At 43.1% G+C, this 14309-nt stretch overlaps 1 protein-coding gene across 1 annotated transcript in view; it reads left to right on the top strand.

Annotated features, from left to right (window-relative positions):
• LOC122922949 (high affinity immunoglobulin gamma Fc receptor I-like) overlaps positions 1–14309 on the top strand; it is a 47878-nt gene that overhangs the window by 30166 nt on the left and 3403 nt on the right. The window contains exons 3-9 of the mRNA XM_044273724.1: positions 5859–6116; positions 8034–8300; positions 9268–9549; positions 9678–9953; positions 11741–12016; positions 12096–12230; positions 13735–13824. Of these exons, the coding sequence (XP_044129659.1) occupies positions 5859–6116; positions 8034–8300; positions 9268–9549; positions 9678–9953; positions 11741–12016; positions 12096–12230; positions 13735–13824 (1584 nt within the window). The remainder of the gene's footprint in view (positions 1–5858; positions 6117–8033; positions 8301–9267; positions 9550–9677; positions 9954–11740; positions 12017–12095; positions 12231–13734; positions 13825–14309) is intronic.

The raw sequence follows: 14309 nt of genomic DNA, 5'->3' as shown, positions 1-14309 counted from the left end.
GCAGCTTGCCCCTGATGTAGTATATGGCCAAAAAATGAACAGACTATTGCTGGTTAAATGCACTTGGTGTCACAGCTTGACCAACCACACTACTGAGGGTTAAATGCACTTGGTGACGGGCGCAGCTTGCCCCTGATGTAGTATATGGCCAAAAAATGAACAGACTATTGCTGGTTAAATGCACTTGGTGACGGGCGCAGCTTGCCCCTGATTTAGTATATGGCCAAAAAATGAACAGACTATTGCTGGTTAAATGCACTTGGTGTGATAGCTTGACCAACCACACTACTGAGGGTTAAATGCACTTGGTGACGGGCGCAGCTTGCCCCTGATGTAGTATATGGCCAAAAAATAAACAGACTATTGCTGGTTAAATGCACTTGGTGTGACAGCTTCACCCTGATGTAGGCTTTAGCCAAAAAACAAACGCACCATTGAGGGTTAAATGCACTTGGTGACAGGCGCAGCTTGCCCCTGATGTAGTATATGGCCAAAAAATAAACAGACTATTGCTGGTTAAATGCACTTGGTGTGACAGCTTCACCCTGATGTAGGCTTTAGCCAAAAAACAACCACACCATTGAGGGTTAAATGCACTTGGTGACAGGCGCAGCTTGCCCCTGATTTAGTATATGGCCAAAAAATGAACAGACTATTGCTGGTTAAATGCACTTGGTGTGACAGCTTCACCCTGATGTAGGCTTTAGCCAAAAAACAACCACACCATTGAGGGTTAAATGCACTTGGTGACAGGCGCAGCTTGCCCCTGATTTTGTATATGGCCAAAAAATGAACAGACTATTGCTGGTTAAATGCACTTGGTGTGACAGCTTCACCCTGATGTAGGCTTTAGCCAAAAAACAACCACACCATTGAGGGTTAAATGCACTTGGTCGCAGCTTGTGCTGGCGCACCACAAGACACAAAATGGCCGCCGATCACCCCAGAAAAATGTGACTGACAAACGGTCTGGGCAGCCTAAAAACAGTGAGCAATTGAGGATCAGCAGCTCAATGATCCACAGCTGCAGATCGATCAGTTAATCAAGTCCTTTGGAGGAGTTAATCTGCCTAATCTCGCCCTACTGTCGCAGCCGCAACCTCTCCCTACGCTAATCAGAGCAGAGTGACGGGCGGCGCTATGTGACTCCAGCTTAAATAGAGGCTGGGTCACATGGTGCTCTGGCCAATCACAGCCATGCCAATAGTAGGCATGGCTGTGATGGCCTCTTGGGGCAAGTAGTATGACGCTTGTTGATTGGCTGCTTTGCAGCCTTTCAAAAAGCGCCAAGAAAGCGTCACAAAAGCGCGAAGAAAGCGACGAACACCGAACCCGAACCCGGACTTTTACGAAAATGTCCGGGTTCGGGTCCGTGTCACGGACACCCCAAAATTCGGTACGAACCCGAACTATACAGTTCGAGTTCGCTCATCCCTAGCTGTAACCTGTTGTCCACCCGTATACCGACCTACGCCTGTTTACTGTACTTTGACCCTCTGCTGCCTGACCTGCGCCTGACATCTGTATTAACTCTTCATGGCTTGCATCATTTACTGTATTGCATTCACTCCACCAAACCTGAACTCAGCCTGTCACTGACCCCTCGTCTCTGATCCCCGTGGGTCATCTTTTTACACTTAGACTATTCCAGGATGTAGGAGCCTGGCAGCCGCTCTACAGCGAAATCCAAATCACTGTATAGGATTTAGGCCTCTTGCACACGACCGTATGCCGTGAGCGGGCCATATGTCCCGGAGCAGCATTGATCGTGTGCATGGCAGTACACAGCATCATAGATTACAATGATAATGTGCATGTTGAGCCGCCAGCAGGGCTATTGTCCCGCACTCATCTGATCTTGTGAGTGCGGGACAATAGCCCTGCGGGTGGCCCGACGTGCACAGCATTATTGTAATCTCTGATGCTGTGTACTCCTATACGCACGATCAGTGCTGCTTCGGGACATATGGCCCGCTCACAGACCATATGGCTCAGAGCGCATACGGTCGTGTGCAAGAGGCCTTAATGGGGGCGGTCCAAAAATTGAGCCAGAAATCTATGGCAGCTCCGAGCAGTTGTAGGTTTCTGTCCGTCTAGGTGCAATATATAGTTCAGGGAAGGTAGTAGGCACATTTTAATCAAGGAGATCCGTCCTGCCATCGGGACGTATAATCTTTTCCATACATCCATTTTCTTCCTAATTTCTTAGTCCTTGGGATTTTGAGTTATTTAAATACCCAGATACTTGACGGGTTCATTGATCTTCTTAATTTCCAGTGCTCCTGGTATAAAATCATTCAGAGGATCAAGCGGGACACAGGCTGATTTAGACCAGTTTATATTGAGCCCAGCATGTTTACCATATTGGTCAAAAACCTGAAAAATCTTCACAAGCGATCTATGAGAACCTACAAACAGCATAATATCATCTGCATACAATGCCATTTTTCCTCATATTCACCATACCTGAATCCCACAATTTCTTCTTCTTGTCTGATCATATCAGCTAATGGCTCTATAGCAAACAGCAGAGGGGAGAGGGGACAACCCTGTCTAACCCCCCTGCAGATGTTTATGCTGTCAGAATATTCCCCATTTAATATCACTTTTGCTGAGATTTCAGTATATAACAATCTTACCCATGATATAAAATTGTCACCAAATCCCATCTTCATTAATACTGTAATCAAGAAGGGCCATTCTAGTCTCAAAGGCCTTTGAGGCGTCAATAGTAACAATCAATCGTCCACCACAGTTTGTGGGTTCAAGCTGGGTGTTCACAAAATATTGCATTATATTATGAGGTGGTAGTTTTACCTGCCATAAATCCCGTCTGATCCTCATGAACAAGTCCCCGGACCACACCTCTAAGTCTAGTTGCCAAGATCTTAGCCAATATTTTGTTGTCAGTATTGATTAATGAGATGGGGAGATACGAATCCGGAAAAGTCGGATCCTTCTCGGGTTTTAAAATCAGTGTAATTAAGGCTTCCCTTAATGATTCCGGCAATTTCCCCATCATCCTCGCCCCATCCCACATCATCAATAATTTCGCCCCTAATATTCCAAGAAATAATTCTCATAAGGACCTAGTTATATATCTAGCCTTTTCCAAAGTGTAACAACGGGCTCCAAGGGAAAGTGGCCAGAAGACAGAGAAAGAAGAGAGAAAAAAAATAAAAATAAAATAAATTCCCACTAAAAGAGCAGTACAATGAAGAAACTAACCTACACCCCCTCCCCCTCCCCTCTCCCTTCTTAATGAGCCAGGATACCTTCAGTCCTGGTTCTCTATCTTAGCAATTCACCCTGTTATCTCTCAGCTCCTTATCTTTTCTTTGATCCATGTTTCGGCTGCTTCCACTGTATCAAACACCCATTTTTTTGTTTCTCATTCAATCCTCAGTTTAGCCGGGAACAACATTGAATATTTAACATTATTCAAACACAACGTTTTTTTTCACTTCAATAAACCGACTTCTTTCCTTTACCGTTTTTTTTTTGTTGCATAATCCGGAAATAACATTACTGTTGTACCCAAGTATTCTAACTTCTTTCTTCCTTGACCTGCGCAGTATCTCCTATTTGTCCCTAACTGACAATAAAGTTGAATATTATGGGTCTCGGTCTCATTCTGGGTGGAGGTAATTTTAGGGGGAGTCTATATGCCCGTTCCACTAAATTTTTATAATCCGAGATGTCCTGGCCCAGTTGTTCCATCAGTCAAGTTTGCATAAAGGTGCAGAGATCCTGTCCCTCCACCCCCTCCGGAATCCCCAGACATCTCAGATTAGACCTTCTAGACCTATTTTTTAGATCAAGTAATCTATTTTTCAAATCCCTGTTTTCTTCCTTCAGAAGATTTTTTTCTTTGATCGTTATCTGTAAAAAAAAACAAAAAACGTATAAACCCCAAAACACAGTACGTCAGTCAAAATATTCAAAATATGGTCAACTGCTTCCAATAATGAATATGTGATGGGATGGGTTGTAATAGGGCAGTCAGTGGAGGTTCGAGCGAAGTGCGCCGGTCGGCGCATGCGCACTTCGCTATACGAGGCCGCTGCCAGTAGTCCGCACGGCCGAATCAGGATATACCTAGTGCGCATTCCATTCCACGTTTTGTTTTGTGGTCCAAAAATTGGGGATCCGCAAAGCAAGGATGTCGGCCGTGTGTGTTACGCAATTTGTGGAATGGAATGGCCGGCCTATGATAGAAATGCCTATTCTTGTCCGCAAAATGGGCAAGAATAGGGCATGTTTTATTTTTTTTGTGGAGCCACGGAACAGAGCAACGGATGCGGTAGCACACGGAGTGCTGTCTGCATCTTTTGCAGCCCCATTGAAGTGAATAGGTCTGCATCCGAGCCACAAAAAATGCGGATTGGATGCAAACAATGGTCATGTGCATGAGCCCTTAGGAGAGGCCCTAAGACAAATCTGTTGATTATATACAGTGGTTCCACACCTACTACCGACTCTAGGGTCACATGTGACAGTAAATTCAGCAGATTTTGCAGCAAAAACTGGAAAAAAATAAATAAATAAATAAAAACGTACAAAAACAAAAGCACACATACTACATGTGGTTTTTTTCTGTGGAAAAGCTAGCAGATGTCACCCTCTCCATTGAGAAGGGTAAAATCTGCAAGAGCAAAAGACGTCCGATATATAAATTGACATGCTGCAGATTCCAAACTGTGAAATTCTCATCCATTTTGCTAGTACTGTAGTACTCTATGAATATGCTGCACGAAAGTCCGCGACAAGAAAATCAGTCATGTCTGACCCCATCCTCAAGGCGCTTGCAGATGTTGAGGAAGAATTTCATGCAGAAAAACCACAGCGTAATGTGGTATCAGCAAAGTGTATGAGATTAGACAGATGCACCTAGACAGACAGGAATCTACAACTGCTCGGAGCTGCCATAGATTTCTGGCTCGAATTGTGCCAGACAACTGATGTAAAGAATAGGACATCTTCTATCTTTTGCGGAGCTGCGGACCCGAAGATCAGGGACGCGCTCCGCAATTGCGGATGCAGACAGCACACTGTGTGCTGTCCGCATCCATTCCGTCCCCATAGAAAATGAATGGGTCCGCACCCGTTCTGAAAAATTGCGGAACGGATGCGGACCCATTTGCGGACGTGTGAATGGAGCCTTACAGTGCTATATATATATTTTTTTATAACTCGGACAACCCCGTTAAGAAAAAATTTGACATGACTGCTTGCCACACCGATTCTGAAGGCAGCATAAAAGTGGTGAAGGCAGCATAAAAACCACTACTTGCGTCTGTTTTTTCCAAAGTCATGCTACACAAAGTTGCAAACACACAGTTTCTGGCACAAACTAAATGATAAATCTCCCCCTTAATTTGTAAGTTTTGGGTGGTGTTCTCTCTTAGTCCTAGTTCACACGAACGTATGGCTTTTATAGTTTTTTTAGGTCAGTTTTTCACGGATCCGTTGTTCCGTTTCTGTTCTGTTTTTCCGTTCCGTTTTTACGTATGGCATATACAGTAATTACATAGAAAAAATTGGGCTGGGCATAACATTTTCAATAGATGGTTCAGAAAAAACGGAACAGATACAGGTTTTTTTGTGGACCCATGGAACATGATTTGCAGCCAAATATAGGACATGTTCTATCTTTCAACGGAACGGAAAAACGGAAACGGAATGCATACGGAACACATTCTGTTTTTTTTTTGTGGAACCACTGAAATGAAAGGTTCCGTATACGGACCGTGTACGGACCACAAAAAAACGGCCCGTACACTCGCAATAAAAACGTTCGTGTAAACTAAGCCTTAGACTGTCTACAATTCCTCAGTGTAATACATGATGTCTTATAGGAGCCTCCATCAGACCCGTGGTGACCTTCACTCCAAACTACAAGAAGATATTCACAACGGAGTCTATAACAATGACCTGTGATGTGGAGGCTACTAGAGGAGAAGATCTGAAGTATAAATGGTACAAAGACCATATGCAAGTGCACAGTGGAAAATCCTATACAATACAAAATGCTGGAACATCACACAGTGGAAATTACGAATGTCAGATCAGTACTGGAGAAATAAGTGACCCCGCTAGACTGGATGTTAGTAATGGTGAGTAATTCTACCAGTTCACTAATATAGAGAGCAGAGAACAGGACTAATAAGAGATCATACACGTCCCCTCGTCTTATAGACAGCAGGTAACAGGACTGATAAGAGATCATACACGTCTCCTCGTCTTATACACAGCAGGTAACAGGACTGATAAGAGATCACACACGTCCCCTCGTCTTATACACAGCAGGTAACAGGACTGATAAGAGATCATACACGTCCCCTCGTATTATACACAGCAGGTAACAGGACTGATAAGAGATCACACACGTCCCCTCGTCTTATACACAGCAGGTAACAGGACTGATAAGAGATCATACACGTCCCCTCGTCTTATACATAGCAGGTAACAGGACTGATAAGAGATCATACACGTCCCCTCGTCTTATACACAGCAGGTAACAGGACTGATAAGAGATCATACACGTCCCCTCGTCTTATACACAGCAGGTAACAGGACTGATAAGAGATCATACACGTCCCCTCGTCTTATACATAGCAGGTAACAGGACTGATAAGAGATCATACACGTCCCCTCGTCTTATACATAGCAGGTAACAGGACTGATAAGAGATCATACACGTCCCCTCGTCTTATACACAGCAGGTAACAGGACTGATAAGAGGTCATACACGTCCTCTCGTCTTATACACAGCAGGTAACAGGACTGATAAGAGATCATACACGTCCCCTCGTCTTATACACAGCAGGTAACAGGACTGATAAGAGATCATACACGTCCCCTCGTCTTATACACAGCAGGTAACAGGACTGATAAGAGATCATACATGTCCCCTCGTCTTATACACAGCAGGTAACAGGACTGATAAGAGGTCATACACGTCTCCTCGTCTTATACACAGCAGGTAACAGGACTGATAAGAGATCACACACGTCCCCTCGTCTTATACACAGCAGGTAACAGGACTGATAAGAGGTCATACACGTCCCCTCGTCTTATACACAGCAGGTAACAGGACTGATAAGAGATCATACACGTCCCCTCGTCTTATACACAGCAGGTAACAGGACTGATTAGAGATCATACATGTCCCCTCGTCTTATACACAGCAGGTAACAGGACTGATAAGAGATCATACACGTCCCCTCGTCTTATACACAGCAGGTAACAGGACTGATAAGAGATCATACACGTCCCCTCGTCTTATACACAGCAGGTAACAGGACTGATAAGAGATCATACACGTCCCCTCGTCTTATACACAGCAGGTAACAGGACTGATAAGAGGTCATACACGTCCCCTCGTCTTATACACAGCAGGTAACAGGACTGATAAGAGATCATACACGTCCCCTCGTCTTATACACAGCAGGTAACAGGACTGATAAGAGATCATACACGTCCCCTCGTCTTATACACAGCAGGTAACAGGACTGATAAGAGATCATACACGTCCCCTCGTCTTATACACAGCAGGTAACAGGACTGATAAGAGGTCATACACGTCCCCTCGTCTTATACACAGCAGGTAACAGGACTGATAAGAGATCATACACGTCCCCTCGTCTTATACACAGCAGGTAACAGGACTGATAAGAGATCATACACGTCCCCTCGTCTTATACACAGCAGGTAACAGGACTGATAAGAGATCACACACATCCCCTCGTCTCATACACAGCAGGTAACAGGACTGATAAGAGGTCACACACATCCCCTCGTCTTATACACAGCAGGTAACAGGACTGATAAGAGATCATACACGTCCCCTCGTCTTATACACAGCAGGTAACAGGACTGATAAGAGGTCATACACGTCCCCTCGTCTTATACACAGCAGGTAACAGGACTGATAAGAGATCATACACGTCCCCTCGTCTTATAGACAGCAGGTAACAGGACTGATAAGAGGTCATACACGTCTCCTTGTCTTATCTCATTATGTATTACAGGTTGGCTCATCCTGCAGACCCCTCTATATGTCTATGAAGGAGATGAGATGAAGTTACGATGTCACCACTATCCTGGATATGTAGCAAGACAGATAACGTTTTACAAAGAGAGCAAAGTCATTACAGGCCGGAGCGCTGATGAGGAATTTCATATTAGTAATGTAGACAGTACAAGTACCAGGAAATACAAATGTACAAAAGAAGTCTATTATCATCCATTGTCTGCATGGTCTGTATGTGCAGCTGAAGCTTCTGTATCTGTAGAAGGTAAATCCAGGCAGGATGTGCACAACACAATTGGAGTAACATGTATCCTGACGATTCACTACTGTGTGAGGTTGAGATCAGATTAGCCAAATTTGTGGTGACTTTTCTATCCAATAATAATAATAATCTTCATTTATATAGCACCACCATATTCTGCAGCGCTTTGCAAATTCAGAGGGTTCATGTAGAAATTCAAATACATCACAACATAACTGGCTAATACACAGCACTAGGAGTCAGGGCCTTGCTCGCAAGAGCTTACAATCTATGATAAAGTGGGAGTGACACATAAGGTAGTTGATTGCGATATGTAGTAGTCAAGCCATTTTTGTAATGAAAGCAGTGGTATAGATCACATCCAAGCCTGAGGTGTTGGTGGGGGAGGGGTTTACTCGGGAAAGAGTCATTTCAGAAAGCTTGATAAGCCTGGCTGAAAAGATCTGTTTTTAAGACACGTTTGAAGGTAGGGAAGTTGGGAATTGACCTGATATTCCGGGGCAGAGCATTCCAGAGAGTAGGTGCAGCTCAAGAAAATTCTTGTAGACGGGTGTTCAACTAGCGCTATCGATTGTTTGTGCCGCTCATTGGCCAAAACTGCATGTGGATTCAGCCTATCACTTGCCATTGTACTCAAGTACCAGGGAGTCCGTTTTTAGAAAAAACAGACTCCCTGGTTGGCCAGTTTAGTTGGTGCTGCTGATCACTATCTCGAATGTACGGACAACTTAAGATGCAGTCTGGAGCATAAGGAGAAAGAGAGAGCAGCCAAGGAGGAATTATGGATTGTGGACAGAGCATGTAAAGCCCCTTAGTACTGTCACACACTTTCTGTGCTGCCCAACAAAACGTCATACGTACCCTAAAATGGTGCTAATGAAAACTACGGTAACCAAAGTGTTCTGCCTTCCATCAAAACAACCAATGCAAATCTTCCCAGTAATATATTGTCATTTTATTCTTCTTTTAGAGCTGTTCAAGACTCCGACCATAAAAGTGACCCCACGCCCAGTTTTTAAGAAGGAAAACATGACCCTAAAATGTGAGACAAGTCTCCATCCATCCAGAAAGAACACTCGGCTACGGTTTACTTTCTATAGAGAAGGACGAGTTATTCAGGGATCTGGTGACAAGGACATCTATGAAGTCTCCATGGTACAGCTGGAGCATTCTGGGAAATATTCATGTGAAGTGCAAACCACAGATGGAAGAGTGAGGAAGAAAAGTGCAGAGGAACCAATCCAGATAGAAGGTGAGTATAGACACTGGGTATATTATCTGAGACCTTTTTTTACCTGCAGCATGTATGAAAATAGTTTTTGGGAAAATGCAATATCGCTCGAAATAAAATCTAATCCTATCTATAATCATTTATTTTAGAGCAATTCTCATATCCAAATATAACGGTGACCAAAAATCTAACAGCTGAAGGAGATGCCATGACCCTGACATGTGACACGACTATACATATAAAGCCTACAGAAGTGCAGTTTGCTTTCTACAGAGATGGACGGGAGGTTCGAGGATTTAATTTATCTAACAAATATGAAGTTCAGTTTGCTCAGCAGGAGGATTCTGGGAATTATACCTGCGAAGTAAAAAACACAATCAACACTACCATGAAGACAAGTGATAGGTACAACGTATGGGTAGAAGGTAGGTAATTAATATTTTAAGACCAACAATTGTACATTAGTAAAAATCAACTCCTTAACTGTATCTAACCGCTACTCCGATGCCTCCACCATGTTCCAGACATTCCTCTGGTTGACCATTCAGAATAGAACAGCTTATTCTCACCCACAATATCTCTACAGTGCTACACCCCCCTATATCATATCCTTCATTTCTGTCTATCATCCTACCCATGCTCTCCGTTCAGCTCAACATCCACCATAATCGGAACCTCTCACTCCTGTCTCCAAGACTTCTCGAGAGCTGCACCAGTTCTCTGGAATGCCCTGCCCCAAGAAATTAGGTTAATCCATAACATCCATAGTTTTAGTCGCCTCATAAAACACATCTTTTTAGGGTGGCCTATCACATCCCCTAATATAGCTCTTCTCCATTCAACCCCCATCATCATTCTTCACAACTTGATCCATCATGAAAAACTATCCACCATACAACATTCACTCCAAAGCAGTACAAATATCGGCTGGTGACTGGCTCATGCAGCCTTATATTTACTCCCCTATTTTGTAAGGATGGCTGGACTAACGTAAGTATTTAACTGGTGTGTCACCCCTATCTCCTCCTAGATTGTGAGCTCTTGCTACCAGGACCGTCACTCCTCTTGTTTTAATTGCAGACTTGTTTGTTGGTCTGTTATTTATGACAGTTTTTTATACGAACCACCTGGTTGTAAAGCGCTGTAGAATATGTTGGCGCTATATGAATTATATTATTGTTAAACATGTAAAATGTGGAGCTGCTATATTAAGTGCTGCCATAAAAGAGTTGTCTGGGACTAAATAACTTTTCACAGGTGCCCGCAGTCTGCCTCCAATATGGAAAGATTCATACCTACTTCCCGAAGCTCTGGTCTTGCATGCCGGCTCACATGTCCATCTTCCAGCCCGTTGCTTGTTTAATTCATCCCCAAGACGGGCATTATCATCTGCTCCGCTGCAGCTAATAACTGGATTCAGTGGTGACTTGTCTACAAGAGACACATCACAGCTGAAACCAGTTATTGGTTGGACCTAAGCAGTTGATAATGCCCATCCTGGGGATGAATTAAATGAGCAACGAACTGGAAGATGGACACTTGAGCCGGCAAGCAAGACCAAAGCTTCAGAAAGTAGTTATGTTTTTTTTCCCATAGCAGAGGCAGACTGTGGGCACCTGTGAAAAGCTCTTTATTCCCAGATAACCCCATTAATGCCATCTTCCTGTACTCTCTAGCAGTTCTGAGATTACTGCAGGCATGAGCGGTTTTGACCTTCCTCCTTTAGTCTTCACCACTGAGCATGTGAAGCACAGTTTCAAGCATTGTAACAAGGCTTGGAGCAGCATGAAGACACCTAGTGTAAGGCACAGGAGATAACACAGGAGACGTGAGAACTGATTATCACCCCTAGAGCACCCTGCTTGTCACTGATTTTGATAAATAAGGACTTTCGATTTATAGAACATAAAATATAGGTATGATTAATATTTCTAAATTTTCTACATTTATATGAAAATTAATAAATTATAATATATTATTTTCAAGCCAACTCCACCAAAACTAGCTTCGACTCCATAGCCCTTAAATCCATCTTCTTACAATATGGAAACAGTATATACCGGTATATTCCAACCAGCCCCTTCCCCATTACAGCAGCTCTCCACAACATAGAAGTAGAGTAAAATACACCACATGCCTTCAATATCCACAATTTCCCCTCTCCATTGTGATTTGTTCACATCTGTATTTGTAATATTTTATTCTTCTCTAGAGCTCTTCTCTCCTCCAGTACTGAAAGTATCTCCAGAGTTGGTCAACCAGGGGGAGAACATGATTCTAACTTGTGACACAAATCTTAGTGAACATAGGCAGACTACAGAACTGCAGTACGCCTTCTACAGAGACGGGGAAAACATTCAAGGGTTCACCTCTTCTAATATATATGAGGCTAAATTCATGAAGGAGGAAAATTCTGGGACATATACATGTGAGATACAAGCATCAAACGGCAGTGTAAAGAAGAGGAGCAAGGAAGTTCAGATAGAAGGTGAGCAGCGTCCATCATCCTGTTCTGGTCACTTGTGTCAATTGAGTATTATCTAATGATGGATTGTGTCTCTCCATAGTGTCATATCACTCTTCTCTAATGATCATACTATCTGTAAGTTTGGGGCTGCTCCTACTCATCGTCATCATCTCTATCTTTGTGTCTGTATACAATAAACGCCGATCATCCAACAATAACCCTCAGCCACCAACAGGTAATTATTATTAGAAGCTATTCAATATACTAAAGCTAAGTCCATAGACTTTGTAGCTTAGTTGACTACCTCTCAGACGTAGAGTCCTTGAACACACATCCTTTAGTGACATAATGACTTGTCATTAGCTGCACTGCATCCAAAAATACCTAACACTACTTGATATTTTTATATTGCAGCCCAAAAAATATATGGGTATCAAATAGGCTGTACGATACGATATAATAAAAGAATGGGTGAAGGGCAGAGAATGTGTTAAAAATAAAGATTGTATACTTACCAGTTTAATCCTCCAGCGCTGCCGCTCCAGTCCTGTCAGGCTTTATTTACATGGTTGCAACAATGACATCCCAGTATACCCCATTTGTCTACTGCAGCCAATCACTGGCCTGAGTGGTCCCATGCTGTACACCACTGAGGCCTGTGGGGTATACAGGCACATCAACACTACCTTGATGTATACAAAACCTGGCTAGGGAGGACCAGAGCAGCAGTGCTTGAAAGGAGGAGGGGTGAACCGGTGACTGTAGCGGAGAGCTGATATTCCACAGCCAATCTCCACCTAAGATCCCAGTGAGGCTCAGGAACAAGTATCATAAATCCATAGAGTAGTAATTCCAGCAGGCAAAATAGTCCAATAATATCCCAACAGCAATCCCAATGACTGGACGACACACAGCATCAGGAGCAGAACTAACTTTATTTGGACATGGCACACACTTTAAACCCCCTAACAGCCTTATTTACATACAATGGGGCACATAGATGACCATGGTACAAGGAAGGGTGGGGACAGACAATAGCAAGGGCTGATGGGAGATGGAGGAGGGACAGAACAGCTAGATTACTGGTCTCCCAGTGTCCCTGAGACCACACCCTGCTGGGAAAAGAATGGGACAGGAAAAATAAAGGGGGAGGGGAGGAGGCACAGAAAAGCAATGCATCCAACACAGTAAACATTACAGTTTACAATACATAGCCATACAATCAACCGAATGTCGTCCTACATGATCCAAACAGGCCAGGCTAAATACAATCCGCTACAGTGACTATGGAATCTTTTACTATTTCAATATATTTTATCCAGAGATGAGCACGTTATAAAATTTGTTACGATCCGATTTGTCCAAATCTGCCAAGAAATACGAGAATCGAAAAAGAACTTTAAATGCCTAGAAATTCTCTCTTTCTTTCTCAAAAAGTTCTACCCAACCGAATAACAGTCGGGTTGCATTGTGGGTCTACTCGATTCGCTCACCTCTAATTCCATGCTTTTGGCCCATCTCTTTTTTCAATATCTTGATAATGTTCAACATGGAGAAACAGACCAAGGTGCATCCAACTTGGGAAGACTTGTTGATGCAAACATTTCCACCTAAAAAACTCATCCAGAAAAGTTCTTTATGGATAAATTTCAGCTTAGGTTGGACATGGGCTGGATGACCCATTCATCAATTATTACTTCAGATCCATGTTCCTACTCATTGAGCCGTTTCTTTTTCAGACGCTGATGAATACTCTGATGCAGATAATGAATACTCTGATGCAGATAAAATTACTTATACAAACCTTGCCATGACTAGGGGGCCACAGAGTAAGTAACTGAGGATTTAACTGTATCGTGTACAATAATTCAGGGACTTTCTAGACTTTGTTAAAAGGTTTTCCCATGAAAAGTATTTTGGATATTTATCGATAATTCCCATAAATGTCTGATCCCCGTCATTTGGCTGCTTCTTATGTAGAGTCACAGCAGGAAAAGCCTACACTAATCACCAGCCATTAAAACATTTCTCCAACAGTCCCCATTCTCATTTTGTATGTATCCTATTATTGTTGTTGTCTAGGTTAACATGCTCCTAATCTGCTCATTGTACAGTGCATGACTTTAATCTGGTACGTGGTCCGCATGCTGCGGCAACGTATAGGGCATGTCCTATATTTTATGGAGCGGCCACACGGATGTGGGAGCACAACACTTAGTTATGCAAAATGTCCCCTTAGGTGTATAATTTTTGCAATAGATTTTGCAAGATTGTGCTAACTTTATATCGTTAGATAATAGATTCCTTAACGAAA

Source organism: Bufo gargarizans, unplaced genomic scaffold, assembly GCF_014858855.1.
Source record: "Bufo gargarizans isolate SCDJY-AF-19 unplaced genomic scaffold, ASM1485885v1 original_scaffold_1081_pilon, whole genome shotgun sequence".
In the NCBI taxonomy this organism is placed as follows: domain Eukaryota; kingdom Metazoa; phylum Chordata; class Amphibia; order Anura; family Bufonidae; genus Bufo; species Bufo gargarizans.
Note: the sequence above shows the minus strand (reverse complement) of the source record. Positions and strands in the feature narration are given on the sequence as shown.